This window comes from Coregonus lavaretus, assembly GCF_964263955.1.
Source record: "Coregonus lavaretus genome assembly, chromosome: 4".
Lineage (NCBI taxonomy): Eukaryota > Metazoa > Chordata > Actinopteri > Salmoniformes > Salmonidae > Coregonus > Coregonus lavaretus.
The window spans coordinates 24,789,547-24,811,050 of record NC_139991.1 but is presented as its reverse complement, the minus strand read 5'-3'; the positions used below and the strand labels follow the sequence as shown (position 1 = coordinate 24,811,050).

Here is a 21,504-nt window from a genome sequence, read left to right as displayed (position 1 = left end):
CTTGCAGCTGGAGACCTCGAAGTTCCTCATGCGAGAGTTCAGGCAAAGTGTCAATACCAGGAGAAAGCAGCTGTTGGATGTTGGAACCAAGCTGGATTGCTTGCATCTCCGTTGAACATTCCCAGTCAATATGGAGCTGACATATAGCTTTCACTTCAGCAGTGGTCAAGGAGGTTATCTCTTGGAGATAAGAAGCCCACCGGAAGGCATCTTGGACATCATCATTTGGCGTCCCAACAGCCTCAGACAGAAGTGCTAGGTAGGACTCCCTCATAAGTCTCCGCGCGGCAGTCACTGCGAAGGGGTCGCGGCTCAGTGCATCTGCTACTGTATTCTTGCTGCCTGGGATACGCTTCAATCGAAGTTGTACGGCGCAAGCTTGGCAACCCATCTTTGCTCGCAAGCGTCCAGCTTGGGTTTTGTCATGATGTACGTTAACGGGTTACTATCTGTCCAGACAGTGAACTCGTGCCCCTTAAGCCAGTGACTGAATTCCTCACACACGCTCCATTTCAGTGCTAGAAATTCAAGTCTGTGTGCCGGATCCCTTCTCTGCGACTTACTCAGGGTCTTGCTCGCGAATGCTATGGGCCTTGCTTTATCTTCACCTTCAGGCACTTGACAAAGCACAGCCCCGAGACCATCCAAAGAAGTGTTAGTGAAGAGAATGTACGGCCTCTCAAAATCAGGGTGAGCCAGCACGACACAATTCAGAAGAGCATCCTTCAGCTTCTGGAATGCAATGACACACTCCTCAGTCCAATCCCACTGTTGCCCTTCTTCCTCCCATCTCTTCCTCTTCTCTTTTGACCCCCATTGAGTGCAAACAAAGGCTTGGCTATGGAGGAACAATCAGGAATGAAGTGCTGGTAATATAATACCATCCCCAAGAAGGATTTCAGCCTCCGAGCAGAGGGAGTACACATTTACATTTTAGTCATTTAGCAGACGCTCTTATCCAGAGCGACTTACAGTTAGTGAGAGCATACATTATTATTATATATATATTTTTTCATACTGGCCCCCCGTGGGAATCAAACCCACAACCCCGGAGTTGCAAACGCCATGCTCTACCAACTGAGCTACATCCCTGCCGGCCATTCCCTCCCCTACCCTGGACGACGCTGGGCCAATTGTGCGCCGCCCCATGGGTGTCCCGGTCGCGGCCGGCTACGACAGAGCCTGGATTCAAACCAGGATCTCTAGTGGCACAGCTAGCACTGCAATGCAGTGCCTTAGACCACTGCGCCAATCGGGAGATAGCTGAGCTTGGCTCATCTTGGCAATGGCCTCCACCTTCTCAGCATCCACTGACACACCATCCTCTTTAATGATATGTCCGAGGAATTTCACTGTTCTTCGTAGGAAGTGGCATTTCTTTGGTGCTAGTTTGAGATTGTTGGCACTTAGACGGCTAAACACAACTTCAAGTCGCTGCAGAGCCAGTTCCTCGGTGGGTGCAAAGACCAACAAGTCATCTAGGTAACAAAGGAGATTTGAGAAATGTAGGTCCCCAAATATACTTAACATCATTCTCATGAAAGAGGCCGGGCTGTTACACAGACCTTGTGGCATGCGATTGTACTCAAAGTCCCATCGGTGTGGTAAAGGCTGTGTACTTCTTGTCCTCTTCATGAACTGGAATGTTATAAAATCCTGAGGTCAAGTCCATGGTGCTGAAAAATGCACTGCCACCAAGGGCTGCGAGGCAATCTGCTTGATGAGGAAGGGGATGAGCGTCCTTCACCGTTCGTGCATTCATCCACCTGAAGTCAGTGCATAACCTCAGACTCCCGTCTTTCTTCCATACCATGACTAAAGGGGAGGCATACTCACTAACCGACTTGCGTATAAGGCCTACTTCCTCCATATCTGTTAATACCTTCCTCAGCTTCAGGTAATGAGCAGGCGGAACCCTTCTGTATGGTAGGCGGAAGGGTCTGTCATCAACCAGATGGACAGTTTACTACCTTTAAAGTGACCAAGCCATCTCCCCACATGGGCGTAATAACTCTACCCACAAGTATGTTTCTGGGCATGACCTTTGACCTGGTAGGCTCGACTATTACAGTGCTGCCTGGAGACAATGCCACATTTTTAGGAAGTTTACCCTAAACTAAGTGTTCAGTCTTGGGAAAAAGAGTCACAGCTTGAGTGAGCTTCACGGTCCTAATCTTGCCATCAACTTGCTGTCCCTTCCATCTTGTGACACTTGTCATCATCTGCAGAAACTGCTCACCCTCTGGTGAGTGAGTCTGGCCATCCATGTTGTTGACTAGATTCCAGTATTCGTCAGTGCCCTTCATCTCATGCAATAGATGCTTAATGACGTTCGATCCCAGGATAAGATCATCACGCTGTCCAAGAACAACTAGGGTGGGCACTTTAACATCAATCCCATAGAAACACTTTGGTGAGGCCTTCTTCCCCCCACAACCCACTAACACTAACTCTTTAGGAGGCTGATATTGCTGAGGAAGGGCACCTGCTTCCAAAAGTCTCTGCTCAGTAGGTTAACTCAATGTACAGGCCATAGACCCAGTGTCAAGCATGCCCTTAAGCTGCACTTTCCCATGTACAGACACAGAGGTGTAAAACAAATCTGAAAAAGCCTCAACCTCTTGTGAACCTAACATAACAATTTTCTCTCCTTCTTTCGCATCAGAGCACAACATCTCATATGTTTTCTCAAGATCATCAGATTCTTTCCTGGGGGTAGACAGTTGAACACCCGCATTTCCCCCCTTCACCTGTGGGCGTGTCAGTTTAACGGTTGCTGCTGTAGTGGGTTTCTCTGCTGCTGTGTTGGGCGTCTCTCACCGCCGGGATTGGCATAGCGTTCCCCCTGTTTTGGACAATTTGATTTCCAATGATCTGGGGAAAAGCACCAGAAGCACAGGTTCTCATGTCTACAGTGCATCACAGTGGAGTGATCTGTTGAGCCACAAACCCTGCATTCCCTACGCCTGAAGGGCTGGGCGGGGAAAGATGGTGCCCTGGCCTGTGTCTGTGAAACCATAACAGGTGGTATGCTCTTCTCTAAGGTACGTTCAAGGAGGTGAATGAGCCTCTCGATACTTGCACTCTGCCCATCTTGTTTGGCGCTTGATGTGAGAGAAGTGTCACTGCACGCACCAGCATTGGCCCCGCCTTCAAATAGAGTTGTCTGGGAATGTACTGTTACTTGCTTTGAGGATACAGCGGTATAATGACACATGGTGGCCTTTCTGCGGCGTTCATGTTCATACATTCTCTCCTGTACTTCACTCGCAGTCCATTTCTCAGCAGACTTGTATTGGAATACTGCTGCCAGTTTGGGGTCGGGGCAGTATGTTACAAACATCATGACGACATCTGAGTTGTAACTGTCAATCTTCTTACCTTGTCTCTTAAGGCCCTCGTCAGCAACATCTACGGCCTTGTTCAATCGAACCCAATACTCCATAACAGCCTCTCCGGGTACAGGTTTAGTATTGTAAAAATCAGCTAAAGGCATGCATGAGTAGGCCAATTAGCTGAAATTCTGTTTCAGAATGTCAAATACAATCTCTGGCTTCTCTTTAGGATTAACAGTTGTCTCATTGCGTAAATGTATCTTTACCATGTCTCTTGCTTTGCCAGATAATCGACTAATCATCTCATCCGATTGTTCCCCAACAGGACATCTCTTCCTCCTCAAGTATATTCTCATCAACTCCTCCCATTCATGAATGGAGCATTTGTCTGTACCATCTCCTCTATATGTAGGAGGTTCCTTTACATCTGATTGCATGATGAACTTCATTTTACTGAGGTCTACATATCCTGCTGACTCTGAGTGATGATCACTTATCTTTTCTGTACTTACTGGTGGCTCATGAGTGCTGGACCTGCCACTCTGTATTTCCTCCCTAATGGAGCTCCCTATTTCCTGGGCTAGCTGAGTGACCAGCTCAGCTAAACCATCTACAGGGGCATTTTGATTAACACTAGATGAAGGGCTTTCATCAGTATTTTTAGTGGAGCAAAACATGGGGGAACCTACTGCACCTACACGCTTTACAGGTGTTTGATCAGGGTATGAGAAAAACCTCCCCATCCCAGCAGTGAATTTGGGTTCATCATCACCATTATAAGATGCCATGTCACTAAACCACTAATGTTATGTTAAAATTTCTGTTGATGAACACACTTCTATATTAGTTAACCATAAACAGCACTCTCAATACATCGTTTTCAGAAAAGAAATAAACAGGAGAGAATATAGACTGCAGATTCGCTTTTTGCCCCAAGGCGGCAGGAGTACCTTAACGATGTAAACAGAGTCTCTAGAGCAGCAGCGCCGCGGTGATTGAGCTGACGTCGATCAACGATGAATCCGGGTCTAGAAGGCCCCATAACCGGCACTGTACTGCACGGCTGTATCTCTGCGTTGTGTGTGATTGATTGGGACTATAGACGTGGACTTCGGAGATCAGGCTGTTTTAATGAATCAGAATTATCTCTGCATCCAAAAGAAAAGACAAAACATTTGTAGAGCACAAATATGTTCTGCCCATTGTCGCCTCTTTCTACAACATAGACGCACAATACAAAGGACTGGGATCAGTCGAGGAGCTAGCCATGTTCACACATACAATACCTTAGCTAGCTAGTAACCATGTTAATATCATCCTAAAAAGTACAATTGCATCTTAACAATACCATCCACTCATGAGTAAACTCTAAATATACAACATTATTCATGAACAAAACACTGTGTGTATGACTTTGTGCTTGAAGGAATCAAACTTTTCTAAAGAGGACAGAAAAAGCGTGCCTACCTCTCATAGTGCATCAACATTATTTGAGCACGCAGGGCAAAACGTAAGTACACACTCTCCTTTTCCCAGGATGCAGGCATGCATAATAACAAATCAACATGCTATATTAATATATGAAGATTGTGAAATTCACAAAGTACTTTAACAACTGTTACACAGTCAGTTTCATTATGTTTTCATGTGCCATGATTCTGACATTTGACATATGATCCTCATAGGATTATGCTACATAGTTTCAGTGTTGCAGTAAATGTCATCTCAATTCAATACGATGTGCATATAAATATAGCCAAATAAGATTTCCCTGAAGTTTCCTCTGGGGAAAAACAAAGTTATTCTATTAAACCCATGTTCACTGACTGTAATCTGTGACGCAAGTGTCCTAATATGTTTGTGACGTTCCACGGAACCCACGTTATTGTTTTAAACTCGATTCTGATTGGCTTGCAGGACATTCAACTATGTGAGTTATACATTTTGAATGTGCTTTTACGTCAGTGTGACGGATTCACAATACCGAGCGTTTCTCAAACGGTCCTGCGGTTTTATCTGCCTAACGGTATCTTCACGCACGACTGGATAGGCCTTTTGGATACGCTTGTCCAAGGTAAGCATATGCGTCAAGATATAGCCTACTTTTAATGTTTTAGTTCCGAACTCAAAATACTCAAATCAAGTGATTAATCATAAAAGTTAGTTGTTTTGAATGAGCATTCCAATGGCCAATGCTGTTTTTGGACTATGAGACCCTCGGCTATATACTATGATGAGACAATAACAAGCATAGATTATGCATTACGCATTGCACGAGTCAGTGTCCAGGAAGGAATATAAAGTTGCTATTTTTGCGAATAATCAGTTGACACTGACTCGTTCAATGGGTAATGCAAAATCTATGCATGTTATTTGCTCATCATAGTATATAGCCCAGGGTCTCATAGTCCAAAAACAGCATGGCCACTGGAACGCTCATTGATGGAATATTCCATATTACCATGGCAGTTATGCATTACAATTTCACAATATTACTTGTATTTCAATGATTCATAAAGGCCCAAGACATAAAGTAGCCTGCAATCATTCCATTGCTGACCCATCGGATGGTTATCACATAGAGGATTGGCTTAATCTAGAATCATGGATACCTTTCATGTGAGTACTCACACACCAGATTTTTTACATACCTCAGAAGGACCAACTGGGATTGCAATATCTGGAAGCACTGTCTCATGTACAATTGTTAATGTTATCTCTGAAATTTCTAACAAAATGTTGACTTGACCGTTTCATCAAGATCTGCGCATCACAAGTTGGAACTAGTGGTCAAAATTGGGACAATGTTGCCCAAAATAAATGTTTTCATGGAGGTAAGCACTACACTTCTGATGGGTTTAAAGATTGTATCGTATCACTTTATCTAAAAGTTTGAAAGTAAACCCCAGCTGTTGTTATTATTTTCCCAGGGAAGAACAATCCCCCATATGCCATGAATGTTTCATTGCTGAACAACTATAGATATTTTTCCTCTAATTTGGCTCACGTTCCTCCAACAGTGAACAAGACCTGCCAACAGAGCTCACTGGAGCAGGGAGACATCCCGTCATCCCTTCGGCACCTGACAAAGTACACTTTTTTCTTCTAAATAACACTATAGTAACATCTTCTGCACAAAGGTACATTCCTAATAAGATTGGTGTTAAGTGAGAAAGAATCCTAAAGATGGTCCAATGGGCATTGTCTGAAGCCTCTCATCACCTCAGTATGTTGAACCACCTGATTTCCTATAGGATTCAGATCCTGCTGAACGATGTTAAGCAGTCGATTAACCACATGCAGGGGAAGCTGAACACCATGCAGGGGCAGTGTATTGAGTTGCAGACTGCCATATCTAAGGTAGTGCCAGATGAGTCTGAGATACAGAAGAATAAGTCTATGATGGTATGGTGATAATGATTGAGATGGTGATTATAATAATGATGACTAGCGGTACCCCACCCTACGGGCGGTAAATCATTGGATCTGATTAATTCAGTTCAATGCAATTCAATCTTTGAGGACTGCAACCATAGAAATACAATTTATTTATGCTACTAATAAGCTATTGTCAACTTCCCATCTATGGTTATTTTGCTCACTGCTCACTGTGAATTGCTCACTGTTACCCTTTGTGTGCAACTATTATTGATTTCTCTCAGAAAAATAATTTGGTTGCAAATGTAACTGGGGCCATGTAAATAATTGTTAGGCTACTCATTTTGAATCCATTGGTGGCAACGTGTGGGACCATAAAAGTCTGTGTGCGACTGGGCACAGTAAAATAATGTGGTTGCTGACCTGCCCTACATCATAGAAGGCCCCTCACCATATGCAGCGTTCAAGTGCAAGTCGGAACTAGGAAACTCTGACATTTCTGATCCCAAGTTTCCCACGTGTGAAGTATCAGAATCAACCAATAGGAAGCTCTACGCAAATAACTTATATTCATTTTAACTCTGAGGTTCCAAGTTTCCGATAGTACGTGAATGCGTCAATAATTGCCATGGTAATTTTAAATGTTCAGTTAGTGAGCATTATGGGTAATTGTCCTACATACTTACATCAAATGCTTTATGACAGCATCATCTCCTGTAGTTAAGAGTGCCATTCCAAACACATATTTTTTTAAATAAACAAAAATACAACACACAGCGGAATATGCCTAAAATGAAGAACATCCACTCAAAATTGTAGAAGGAGATCCCCCGCAGCAAAGAGGCTTACGGTATTATAATATATTGTAGATAACATTAATGTAATTTGTGTATTTACAGTATCAGTACACGTACAAATGAATGTACATGTTTGGGATTGATCTACAATGAGTGTACAAAACATTAAGAACAGCTTCCTAATATTGAGTTGGGTGGTGGACCAATCTTGATACACACGGAAAACTGTTCAGCGTGAAAAACCCAGTAGCGTTGCAGTTCTTGACACAAACCGGTGCGCCTGGCACCTACTACCATACCCCATTCAAAGGTTCTTAAAAATGTTGTCTTGCCCATTCACCGTCTGAATGGCACACATACACAATCCATGTCTCAATTGTCTCAAGGCTTAAAAATTCTTCTTTAACCTCACTCCTCCCCTTCATCTACACTGAGAAGTGGATTTAACAAGTGACATCAATAAGAGATTATAGCTTTCACCTGGTCAGTCTATGTCATGGAAAGAGCAGGTGTTCTTAATGTTTTCCACACTCAGTGTATGTGACAATGATGTTATAGATTGCAAGTGGTTGATATTTTAGGGAATTACTATGTGTTCTATATTATACCTGCAGATCATCCCAGCAGCCGACGTTGCTGTACAGAGTGTGGGGGGGGGGACATCCAACATCGCTGGGCAGGGGGAGGGGATCCTCCCAAAAGCCAACTTTGCTGCGCAGAGGGAGGAGGTCCTCCGAGCATCAGGCCTCATCCCTGCACAGAGGGATGGGATCCTCCAAACAACCAGTGTCCCTGCACAGAGGGAAGGGATTCTCCCAGCAGCCATCATCACGGCACAGAGGGAGGAGATCCTCCGAGCATCAGGCCTCATCCCTGCACAGAGGGATGGGATCCTCCAATCAACCAGTGTCCCTGCACAGAGGGAAGGGATTCTCCCAGCAGTCATCATCACTGCACAGAGGGAGTTGATCCTCCTGATGGCCAGTGTCACTGCGCAAAGGGAGGGAATCTTCCCAACAGCCAGCGTCCCTGCTCACAGGGAGTGGATCTTCCCAAAGGCCAGTGTTCCTGCACAGAGGGAGGGGATCCTCCCCACAGCCAGCGTCCCTGTGGAGAATGGAAACAATCATCCACAACCACCTCCCATCATCCCCATGTTGGCACCACTGTGGAAATGGGATGGTGGAGTGTGTACTCCACCTGTGGATTTCTATTCCAAGAGAAGAGGTCATTTAAGCCTTATCTAATAAGTAAAGACATTGCCATTGTGATAGCGTGGGAATAAGTTGTGACAGACCAAATGTGTATGTATGGCTCATGTGAGTGTATGGCTGTAATACTTTCATGCATTTTCTACATAAAACAGGTTTAGCTCTATTTTCTATTTACATTTTCGTCATTTAGCAGACACTCTTATCCAGAGCGATTTACAGTAGTGAGTGTATACATTTTCGTAATCCAGTCAATCTCTCCAGGATATCGCAGGGATTTTTGTGATATTTGCAGGCAAATATGCTAGATTTTGCTGCGGCAATTCTTGCGAAAATGAGCTGACAAGGGAAACATTTGTTGACGTGTGGCTTGATTGAACCTTATTATGCAGTAAATGTGCGGTGATTGGTTGAAATTGCGAGCCCTCTTTTTGTAATATGTTAATGGGTCAGTTCTATACGATGATATTGCGATGATTTGACTGTTTTATGCCGAAATACATTTACATTGAAATAATGCGGCGATTGGCAAATTTGCAAGCCCTCACGTAATATGCCGGGATTTGTTGATTTTGAAACAACAACAAAAATGTGATCGCAGCATCCTTGAGGAACCTTCCAGTAATCCCTGTGACTGCTTGGAGGTTAAGATTGGGTTGTAACAGAGTATCAGAGCAAGACGTTCCTACCTGTCAGCTAGTGATTGTTCTGTATGGTGACATGAGCAGAGTCGCCTGACTTCTCCCACTTATTACAGATGTCCGGCTTAGATATGTTGAGCATCCTGCTATGATGTCCATCACCAAGCCAGAACACTCCGAGGCCAACCCTCAGTGCCAGACTGGCAGCCGGCCGGTGGCTGAGCCCGAGACCCCTGCTGTTCACAAGAACAGTGGAAGCTGGCTCAGCTGGGTCTTTGGGAGTGGAAAAGTTAATAAGAAGGAGGTTCATCTACCTGAGGACAAAGACAGATCTGTAAGGAACCTGTTATTTACAGTATATTCTATGTAGAGACAATTGGGTGGATTATTCATTTTTCATTTTTGGCTTGCTTCACATTGCTAATATCTTCTTCCTCAGATTGTCTGGGATCCAACTCTGCACAGATGGGTTGACAAAACTGAGCCCAAGGCTGAGGTATACACTTAAATTACATTCAATAAAAAGCAGTGAAAGACCATTGTATTTCAACTGTGCTAATGTTACTAACAATTTAGAAAATGTGTTGATGTGTTTTACAGAACAAGCTTGTACCACCAACTCCACCGATGGGGATGTATGGATTTCAGGGGAACCCTGGCAGTGTCCCCAAAGGAGTGAATCCTTACTCCATGAAAGCAGGTGAATATTGTTTTAGACTACATGTGGTTTAACTCCAAGAATCTGTCAGCCAATCATAGCTTTCCCTGGTGATCTCCTGCTAACACCTTTCCCACTACCAGCAGGTCTATGGGGCAGCAGATACCCTACAATGCATTACACTGATGGGACCAACTCAAAGCCTCCAAGCCAGGGGCCTGGACCACTTCCTCGACAGCTCTCTGGCCTGCTCCCTCCCTCACACTTTGACCTTATGGCACCAATGATTGTGCCACCTGACACTCTACCCTACTGCTGTATGAATCTGGAAAAATCCTTCCAAAATGTATCCATTCATCATTAACTGAGCATTTACTTTAACATAGCAAAAGGCTGAAGTAGCACGGATGTTAACTATTTTTATTTTTGTCCAACAGGCAAATTCACCATACATTTTTCAGCATAAAAAAACGTCAGCATTGAACATTTATTAAAAGATCATCTTTTAATTATATCTCTGTCATGTGAATTTCTATCTCTAATTCGACCTAAGCTTGAATCATTACCAGAGGTTGTAAAGCTCTGGTTTTAATCATCAATGATTCAAGGTCCACAATCCACAAGTAATTATCGGTAAATTTATTCATGGAGAGCTCCCCTCAAAAACACAAATATCCTGTTTTTTATACCCCTTGACAAACAAAGACACTATGCTCCTCCCACCTTTAGGTGGCTTTCTTAACCAGTTCCCGCCTTCCCCCTTGAATGGTTAGTAACGCCCCTTCTGTTAGTGGGTTGACACTACATGATAATTCTAACATTTATACTGTGTTTGGGGTGAAATTCTTTAGTCATTATTCTTAAAATCCAAATTAATCTAACAAACGGGCAGTCCTTCCCCGGGAGGAAGAGCAGCTCCGTCTTGCCGAGGTTCAGCTTGAGGTGGTGATCCGTCATCCATACTGATATGTCTGCCAGACATGCAGAGATGCGATTCGCCACCTGGTTATCAGAAGATTAGTTGTGTGTCGTCAGCGTAGCAATGATAGGAGAGGCCATGTGAGGATATGACAGAGCCAAGTGACTTGGTGTATAGCGAGAATAGGAGAGGGCCTAGAACTGAGCCCTGGGGGACACCAGTGGTGAGAGCACGTGGTGCGGAGACAGCTTCTCGCCACGCCACTTGGTAGGAGCGACCGGTCAGGTAGGACGCAATCCAAGAGTGAGCCGCGCCGGAGATGCCCAGCTCGGAGAGGGTGGAGAGGAGGATCTGATGGTTCACAGTATCAAAGGCAGCAGACAGGTCTAGAAGGACAAGAGCAGAGGAGAGAGAGTTATCTTTAGCAGTGCGGAGAGCCTCTGTGACACAGAGAAGAGCAGTCTCAGTTGAATGACCAGTCTTGAAACCTGACTGGTTTGGATCAAGAAGGTCATTCTGAGAGAGATAGCAAGAGAGTTGGCTAAAGACGGCACGCTCAATAGTTTTGGAGAGAAAAGAAAGAAGGGATACTGGTCTGTAGTTGTTGACATCAGAGGGATCGAGTGTTGGTTTTTTGAGAAGGGGTGCAACTCTTGCTCTCTTGAAGACGGAAGGGACATAGCCAGCGGTCAAGGATGAGTTGATCAGCGAGGTGAGGTAAGGGAGAAGGTCACCGGAGATGGTCTGGAGAAGAGAGGAGGGGATAGGGTCAAGCAGGCAGGTTGTTGGGCGGCCTGCCATCACAAGTCGCAATATTTCAAAGCATAGGGTAGGGCAGTGTGAGCAGGACCAGCAGTGTCATTTGACTTAACAAACGAGGATCGGATGTCGTCAACCTTCTTTTCAAAATGGTTGACGAAGTAATCCACAGAGAGGGAGGAGGGGGGGGGGGATTCAGCAGGGAGGAGCATGTGGCAAAGAGCTTCCTAGGGTTAGAGGTGGATGCTTGGAATTTAGAGTGGTAGAAAGTGGCCTTAGCAGCAGAAACAGATGAAGAAAATGTAGAGAGGAGGGAGTGAAAATATGCCAGGTCTGCAGGGAGTCTAGTTTTCTTCCATTTCCGCTCAGCTGCCCGGAGCTCTGTTCTGTGAGCTCGCAATGAGTCATCAAGCCACGGAGCTGGAGGGGAGGACCGAGCCGGCCGGGAGGATAGGGGACATAGAGAGTCAAAGGATGCAGAAAGGGAGGAGAGGAGGGTTGAGGAGGCAGAATCAGGAGATTGGAGGGAGAAGGATTGAGCAGAGGGAAGAGATGATAGGATGGAAGAGGAGAGTAGCGGGAGAGAGAGAGCGAAGGTTGCGACGGCGCATTCCCATCTGTGTAGGGGCAGAGTGAGTAGTGTTGGAGGAGAGGGAGAGAGAAAAGGATACAAAGTAGTGGTCGGAGACTTGGAGGGGAGTTGCAGTGAGATTAGTAGAAGAACAGCATCTAGTAAAGATGAGGTCAAGCGTATTGCCTGCCTTGTGAGTAGGGGGGGACGGTGAGAGGGTGAGGTCAAAAGAGGAGAGGAGTGGAAAGAAGGAGGCAAAAAGAAATGAGTCAAATGTAGACGTAAGGAGGTTGAAATCCCCCAGAACTGTGAGGGGTGAGCCATCCTCAGGAAAGGAACTTATCAAGGCGTCAAGCTCATTGATGAACTCTCCAAGGGAACCTGGAGGGTGATAGATGACAAGGATATTAAGCTTAAATGGGCTAGTGACTGTGACAGCATGGAATTCAAATGAGGAGACAGACAGATGGGTCAGGGGAAAAATTGAGAATGTCCACTTGGGAGAGATGAGGATTCCTGTGCCACCACCCCGCTGACCAGATGCTCTCGGGGTATGCGAGAACACATGGTCAGACGAGGAGAGAGCAGCAGGAGTAGCAGTGTTTTCAGTGGTAATCCATGTTTCCGTCAGCGCCAAGAAGTCGAGGGACTGGAGGGTAGCATAGGCTGGGATGAAGTCTGCCTTGTTGGCAGCAGAACAGCAGTTCCAGAGGCTGCCTGAGACCTGGAACTCCACGTGGGTCGTGCGTGCAGGGACCACCAGGTTAGAGAGGCAGCAGCCACGCGGTGTGAGGCGTTTGTGTAGCCTGTGCGGAGAGGAAAGAACAGGGATAGGCAGAGGCATAGTTGACAGGCTGCAGCAGATGGCTACAATAATGCAGAGGAGATCGGAATAAAATGAACTAAACATCTGGGAAAGGAGAGAGCGGGGCCTCCCTCACCACAACTCCCAAATATAACTCTCCCAACTTCCACCTCAGAAACTATAATTGTTGTAAACTACAGCGGCTCAATGTTTTCTAGGAATAGACTAACCTAGTTTATTCAGCTAGCTAACTAGGTGCAGTATTATTCCGTGAAAAACGTCCGGGCACAGCCAGCTAGCATGCCAGTCTCCAACAGTAGGGTTTAGCGCCAATATTGTGAGCTATTGTGAGGATTTGAGCCCTTTGCTGCCCTACTCCTCACTTAGCTCTGCCTGTTTGCTAGGTGCAATTCCACGACAGGTTGGCCCAAAGATATTTATGATGTTTTGGATCTTCCTGAAATAAAACCGTATAAAGGCCCTTTGGGGGAAGGATGTTTTGAATACCTTTGAAGTCTAAATCCAAAATTATTATTGAGAAATAATTGATTAGAATTGGGAAATGTGTGACACTACAACGATGAGTCTGTATATGCTACAAAGTCAGTCTTGGTGTCATTTGAAATATGAGTAGTGTTTAGACTAAGAATAGCTAAATGTCTTTACATTAATTTATCCAAAACATCATAAATATCTTTGGGCCAATCTGGTGTGGAAATGCAAATTCAACATACACTATATATACAAAAGTATGTGGACACCCCTTCAATTGAGTGGATTCGGCTATTTCAGCCACACCCGTTGCTGACAGCTGTATAAAATCGAGCACACCGCCATGCAATTTCCATAGACAAACATTGGCAGTAAAATGGCCCTACTGAAAAGCTCAGTGACTTTCAACATGGCACCATCATAGGATGCCACCTTTCCAACAAGTCAGTTTATAAAAATTTCGGCCCTGCTAGAGCTGTCCCGGTCAACTGTAAGTGCTGTTATTGTGAAGTGGAAATGTCTAGGAGCAACAACGCTCAGCCGTGAAGTAGTAGGCCACACAAGCTCACAGAACGTGACCACCGAGTGCTGAAACGCATAGTGCGTAAACATCGTCTGTCCTCAGTTGCAACACTCACTACAGAGTTCCAAACTGCCTCTGGAAGCAACCAGCACAAGAACTGTTCGTCGGGAGCTTCATGAAATGGATTTCCATGGCCAAGCAGCCGCACACAAGCCTAAGATCACCATGCGCAATGGGAAGCGTCAGCTGGAGAGGTGTAAAGCTTGCCGCCAACGGACTCTGGAGCAGTGGAAACGCGTTCTCTGGAGTACTGAATTACGCTTCACCATCTGGCAGTCCGACGGATGAATCTGAGTTTGGCGGATGCCAGGAGAACGCTACCTGCCCCAATGCACAGTGCCAACTGTAAAGTTTCATGGAGGAGGAATAATGGACTTGGGCTGTTTTTCATGGTTCGGGCTAGGCCCCTTAGTTCTAGTGAAGGGAAATCTTAATGCTACAGCATAGAATTACATTCTAGACGATTCTGTGCTTCCAACTTTGTGGCAACAATTTTGGGGAAGGCCCTTTCCTGTTTCAGCATGACAATGCCCCCATGCACAAAGTGAGGTCCATACAGAAATGGTTTGTCGAGATCAGTGTGGAATAACTTGACTGGCCTGCACAGAGCCCTGACCTCAACCCCATCAAACACCTTTGGGATGAATTGGAACACCGACTGCGAGCCAGGCCTAATCGCCCAACATCAGTGCCCGACCATAACTAATGCTCTTGTGGCTGAATGGAAGCAAGTCCCCTCAGCAATGTTCCAACATCTAGTGTAAAGCCTTCCCAGAAGAGTGGAGGCTGTTATGGCAGCAAAGGGTGGACCAACTCCATATTAATGCCCATGGTTTTGGAATAAGATGTTCGACGAGCAGGTGTCCACATGTAGTGTATATTCATCCAAAGACCCATCACCATGCCCTATTCTGAACTATAGATTCATAGAGTTATATTTGGGTGGTGTATAAGGGCAGCAGCAGGTCTCCAGGTGCAGTGCTCTAGCTCTAGCTCTTTCCCCTGATAAACAGCAAACACTTCTCATCAAAGAAACATTCCTGCCAGGTATGCGCTCTCTGAAGCACCACTTGGCTTGTCATGTAAGTACTAATCAAGGGAACACTCATTGGATCAGCGTGATACACTGCCACTCATTGATATAAGCTATGATCGGGGGGATTATGACCTTTGTTAGTGTTCGCATAACGTCACCATAATGTTCCCAGCTTGACAGGCCCAAGGGGGATCGTGACACGTGACGCGGAACTTACCACCAGTGAAAGAAGAGACCATTTCCTCTTTGACTAAACCACTTCCTGTACTAATATTGCTGATACATGGCATACAGGGACAGAGTTCGGGTTGACCCCCAGAAATAGCTCTGTGGCACAACACTTTGAAATGGAATCCAGTGGTGTATCCTGACGTTTTTTGTATTTATTTATTTTATTTCACCTTTATTTAACCAGGTAAGCCAGTTGAGAACAAGTTCTCATTTACAACACAGAGTTACATATGGGGTAAAACAAAACATAAAGTCAAAAATACAACAGAAAATATATATACAGTGTGTGCAAATGTAGCAAGTTATTGAGGTAAGGCAATAAATAGGCCATAGTGCAGAAATAGTTACAATTTCGTATAACACTGGAATGATAGGTGTGCAAAAGATGATGTGCAAATAGAGATACTGGGGTGCAAATGAGCAAAATAAATAACAATATGGGGATGAGGTAGTTGGGTGGGCTAATTACAGATGGGCTGTGTACAGGTGCAGTGATTGGTAAGCTGCTCTGACAACTGATGCTTAAAGTTAGTGAGGGAGATAAGAGTCTCCAGCTTCAGATATTTTTGCAGTTCGTTCCAGTCATTGGCAGCAGAGAACTGGAAGGAATGGCGGCCAAAGGAGATGTTGGCTTTGGGGATGACCAGTGAAATATACCTGCTGGAGCGCAGACTACGGGTGGGTGTTGCTATGGTGACCAGTGAGCTAAGATAAGACAGGGATTTGCCTAGCAGTGATTTATAGATGACCTGGAGCCAGTGGGTTTGGCGATGAATATGTAGTGAGGGCCAGCCAACAAGAGCGTACAGGTCACAATGGTGGGTAGTATATGGGGCTTTGGTGACAAAACGGATGGCACTGTGATAGACTACATCCAATTTGCTGAGTAGAGTGTTGGAGGCTATTTTGTAAATGACATCGCCGAAGTCAAGGATCGGTAGGATAGTAAGTTTTACGAGGGCATGTTTGGCAGCATGAGTGAAGGAGTCTTTGTTGCGAAATAGGAAGCAGATTCTAGATCTAACTTTTGATTGGAGATGCTTAATGTGAGTCTGGAAGGAGAGTTTACAGTCTAACCAGACACCTAGATATTTGTAGTTGTCCACATACTCTAGGTCAGACCCGCCGAGAGTAGTGATTCTAGTCGGGTGGGCGGGTGCAAGCAGCGTTCGGTTGAAGAGCATGCATTTAGTTTTACTAGTGTTTAAGAGCAGTTGGAGGCTACGGAAGGAGTGTTGTATGGTGTTGAAGCTCGTTTGGAGGTTTGTTAACACAGTGTCCAATGAAGGGCCAGATGTATACAAAATGGTGTCGTCCGCATAGAGGTGGATCCAAGCGTCACCAGCAGCAAGAGCGACATCATTGATATACACAGAGAATAGAGTCGGCCCGAGAATTGAACCCTGTGGCACCCCCATAGAGACTGCCAGAGGTCCAGACAACAGGCCCTCCGATTTGACACATTGAACTCTATCTGAGAAGTAGTTGGTGAACCAGCCGAGGCAGTCATTAGAGAAACCAAGGCTATTTAGTCTGCCAATAAGAATGCGGTGGTTGACAGAGTCGAAAGCCTTGGCCAGGTCGATGAAGACGGCTGCACAGTACTGTCTATTATTGATCGCGTTTATAATATCATTTAGGACCTTGAGTGTGGCTGAGGTGCACCCCTGACCAGCTCGGAAACCGGATTGCATAGCGGAGAAGGTACGGTGGGATTCGAAATGGTCGGTGATCTGTTTGTTAACTTGGCTTTCAAATACTTTCGAAAGGCAGGGCAGGATGGATATAGGTCTATAACAGTCACTGACAGCTGACCACAACCCCATGACACACAAGCCCCCACAAAGACAACTCTGGGTTCATCTTCAACAAACAACCCAGACTGAATTATATGACATTAGGTGGACATATGTGGGTGTATATTTTAGCAGCATCAATGAGACAACCAGAGCACTATGATAAAGACACATGACCACAGTCTCTGGTGGGTGAGACAGTATCCTAACTGTCACGAACGCTTTCATTACACAACTCACCATCCTTCACATTATTTTAGTTGAGGAGCACATGGAATCTGGGATTTCATAGGCCTAATGATGATATCTGCCCATACATTAGCATCAGTCACATAGTTTTCCAACAACTCAGGGCTATGAACCTTACTGATGGAAGTACAGTACGTAGCTATGAGCTATATATGGGAAATCCAGGTTGTTCGGAGTCAAGCTATGTGACTGACGTAACAACAGCTGTTAATGTACACGTCAGCCTTTCTGGAGTTAATGTATCAGCCCTTCTGCTTGATGCACTGCCACACACTGGGAGGTTTTCTAATATGTCAATGTCAGGGAGTTCGATTTTATTAGAGGTGGAAAAACCAAACTACAACAACAAATAGGTCACCCACCATATATGTTTATATTAGCATTTACATTTATTGTATAGTTTTACTATATTGGCTTATGTACATTACATTTACATTCATGAAAACACAGAGAACATCAGTGGGACAATTCCAGGGTTTGTATGAAGCGTATCCATCAATCTCCGGCGGCATGAATAAGGGCCCTATCCTGATCCCCAAAGGCCTGTCCTCCTCCTCCTCCTCCTCCTCCTCCCCCTCAGGACTCAGGAGGACACTCCCACAGGAAGGTCAGGGGACAGTCTTGCATCTGGCAGCTGTAGACAGTGTCGAAACAACCAATCTGCTCCTCTGTGAAAGTGTTTCTCCAGTCACCGATTTTACCTGCAAACAGAACAAGACCTTCATTATTATGGCCAATCTCTCTCCACAGCACTGTGAGTGCAGGGGAGGCCTATGGCATTGTTCTATCCTTCTGACGCTGACTGACACATAACTCTAGTCAGGATTGTACTCCTGTTGAGCAAGGGAGCCTCACCTTTCCTCATGAATTTGCCTTTGTTGTGGTCCATGATCTCCTGTGGGATCAGAGTGTAGTTCACCATGGCGTTGTCTCTCATGCTGCTGAAGCTGCAGTGTCTTAGGGAGCTGGTTAACTCCTTGCCCACCAGGGGGCACTGAAGGAAAGAGCTGATCCTCTCAATCGAGCCTCGCAGGTCCTGAGGAAGGTCAATGCTCTCTCTTATTATAGATATGGACAAAGAGGATTGTTTTCACAAGAGGCTGAATCGATCCTCTATGTCTAGTCTATCCACAATATTTGTGGAATACTAAGAGATCAAACGCTCATTAAGTTGGATACAGTGAATATCTACAATGCAAGCAATTATTTTTCCTAAAACAATGTTCATGCAGTATGTGATGTGCACCTATTCTCCAAGAATAAATCCTAATGTCACTTAAAATAGCATCTCACAAAGGTCTATTTATAATCTATGATAAATATTTTAATGTCTCTGATTTAACCAAAAAATTTGTTATTTCATAGTTTTGATGTCTTCACTACAATTCTACAATGTAGAAATAGTGAAAATAAAGAAAAACCCTTGAATGAGTAGGTGTTCTAAAACCTTTGACTGGTAGTGTATGTCTGAAGGCTAGCCTATTTATGTAGTCAACACAACCTTAGAGACTCATGAGACTGCTGTGATACAAGTGTTGTGTTTTGATGTCCTTAAATGGACATGTCTACAATATGGTTAGTGGTGACAACTTCTATGAGGAAGAGCCTCATTTACTGAAGTTTTACTGCAGAGAATGTAATGGGTTGTTTGCTGAGCAATTTATGACAACAACAATAAATAGCAGACAGTAATAGACAATAGCTCTCTTACCAGCCACATCTCCACATAGGAGATATAAAGAAAATGTGCCAAGACTCCTGCTTGACTGGTCCAGCCTTTCACATGATCGAACCAGGACCCATAACTCACTGTAAAAATGGTCAACATTGGATTAAATCTGACTGTTAACAGGAGGATTAAATCCCAGAACTGCCCAAGGTACAAATCATTAAGTGTCAACTCACCTGTACTCTCTAGAAAACCATCCAGAAACTCATCAAATGAGTTGGGCTCTGGGAGGAACTTGGCCATTTTATGGAAGTGGTAAAATGACACAGCAACATCTTTGGGGTTTCTGGCTACATAGATTACCTAAGAGATGGGGTGGAGAGAGTGTCACTAACTGTCAACATATCATTTCCATAGAGTTGCTTTACAAAATAGGAAATGTCTCACAGCATTGAGAATAGTATTTTCAACATAACCACATCTTACCTTAGCTTTGGAACCCTGGAGGGCAGAGGCCAGCAGGTGGTAGGGCAGGTGAGTGGTGATGATTCAGGGGCCCTGGGAGGCCCCCAGCACCTTTGCACAGTACTGCTGTTCCAGCCAGGGGGCTCGGGCCCAGTTGGGCACAGTTTTGGAGAGTTGTGGGTCCCCTCTGTTTTTCACAAGAGTGACCACTTCCTGCATCCAGGTAGTCCCTTTAACCAGAGATCACAGAGAGAAAGAAAGAAAGAAAGAAGAGAGAGAGTTAAAGAGAGAGCGAGAGCGAGAGTGAGAGAGAGAACTATATACCTAATACCTCTGTCTTCATTGAACCCCTCCCTAAACCAGTACTTCAATAAAGACAGGTGGTCTGAGAGAAGTGTATCCTGAAAACAATTCATCAATGACAAGTAAAACCAACAGTAACAATACAATAACCTACTATAGTCTGTACATATACAGTTATTAAAGCCCTGACTGTCTGCTTCAACTGCAAAGTGTGTGAAAGAGGGAGAAGTACTGTAGTTGGCTATTGTTGCAGCATGTCTAATGTGTTGTGACACCGAGCAGGTGTGTGACAGCTGTTCTTTCCTCACCTGATTTGGGGTAGGTGGCAATGACTGTGTCCCTGTCCTGGAACTGGAAGTGGAGGGCATAGTTCAGGGAGTCCTGGGTGTGAATGTGCCCAGGGAATGAGATGTGATGGAAGGTCTCTGTCACGTCCAGCCTGGCCATGTCTGTCCGTCTGCCTGCCTGTCTGCCTGTCTGCTTGTCTACTTAACTGCCTGTCTGCCTGTCTGGCTGTCGGTCTGCCTGTCTGTCTCTCTGTCTGTTTGTCTGACTGACTATCTGTGAGGAGGGAAGTATGAAATGCTCTGGCTTGCTACAGACCTTAAATAGCCAACCAGCAAGATACAACAGGAACTGTAAGAGGAACTCATGGGAGAAAAGCTGAGTGGGTGTAGCTGTAGAAATAGTTTAAAATGTCTGACCTTAATGTTGTCTGCATGGAGGGGAATCTCCCAGGAGGTACTGTAGCTATGGGAATTACCACTGAGTAAAATGATCTGCACTGCCTGTACATAGAAACTGTCTCTGAGCCTGGTGGTCTGGGTCTTAAAGCTGGAATCCGTAGTTGCTACATCAATTTTTGGACTTATAGACTAATTTTCTTCTTTTTTTTCACCTTTATTTAACCAGGTAAGCCAGTTGAGAACAAGTTCTAATTTACAACTGCGACCTGGCCAAGATAAAGCAAAGCAGTGCGATAAAAAACAACAACTCAGAGTTACATATGGGGTAAACAAAACATAAAGTCAAAAATACCACAGAAAATATATATACAGTGTGTGCAAATGTAGTAAGTTATGGAGGTAAGGCAATAAATAGGCCATAGTGCAAAATAATTACAATTAGTATTAACACTGGAATGATAGATGTGCAAGAGATGATGTGCAAATAGAGATACTGGGGTGCAAATGAGCAAAATAAATAACAATATGGGGATGAGGTAGTTGAGTGGGCTAATTTCAGAAGGGCTGTGTACAGGTGCAGTGATCGGTAAGGTGCTCTGACAACTGACGCTTAAAGTTAGTGAGGGAGATAAGAGTCTCCAGCTTCAGAGATTTTCGCAGTTCGTTCCAGTCATATACTCATTGATGCTTAAAGAATATAACTTATAAATGCCTCATGAGTTTAGTTCAACTCCTACCCCATCAGAATCCAAAATACAAGCTTGTTTTACTCCAATGTTTGTAAACAAACAAGGCCCAGTGCAGAAAACATGTATTTTCCTGTGTTTTATATATATTTCCACACTATGAGGTTAGAATAATACTGTGAAATTGTAAAAATGATGATAATGCCCTTTTAGTGTAAGAGCTGTTTGAAAAGA

General features: G+C 44.7%; 1 protein-coding gene across 1 annotated transcript; it reads right to left on the bottom strand.

Annotated features, from left to right (window-relative positions):
• Positions 1-18,037: 18,037 nt before the first annotated feature.
• Positions 18,038-20,391, bottom strand: LOC311128598 (sulfotransferase 2B1-like; the record flags this gene model as incomplete). The annotated part of the gene is made up of 5 exons (XM_084160780.1): positions 20,207-20,391; positions 19,707-19,825; positions 19,367-19,493; positions 18,317-18,517; positions 18,038-18,162 (listed from the first exon to the last, which is right to left on the bottom strand). The coding sequence occupies exons 1-5, from the start codon at positions 20,343-20,345 to the stop codon at positions 18,038-18,040; spliced, it is 711 nt and encodes a 236-aa protein (XP_084016906.1). The 5' UTR covers positions 20,346-20,391.
• Positions 20,392-21,504: the final 1,113 nt, after the last annotated feature.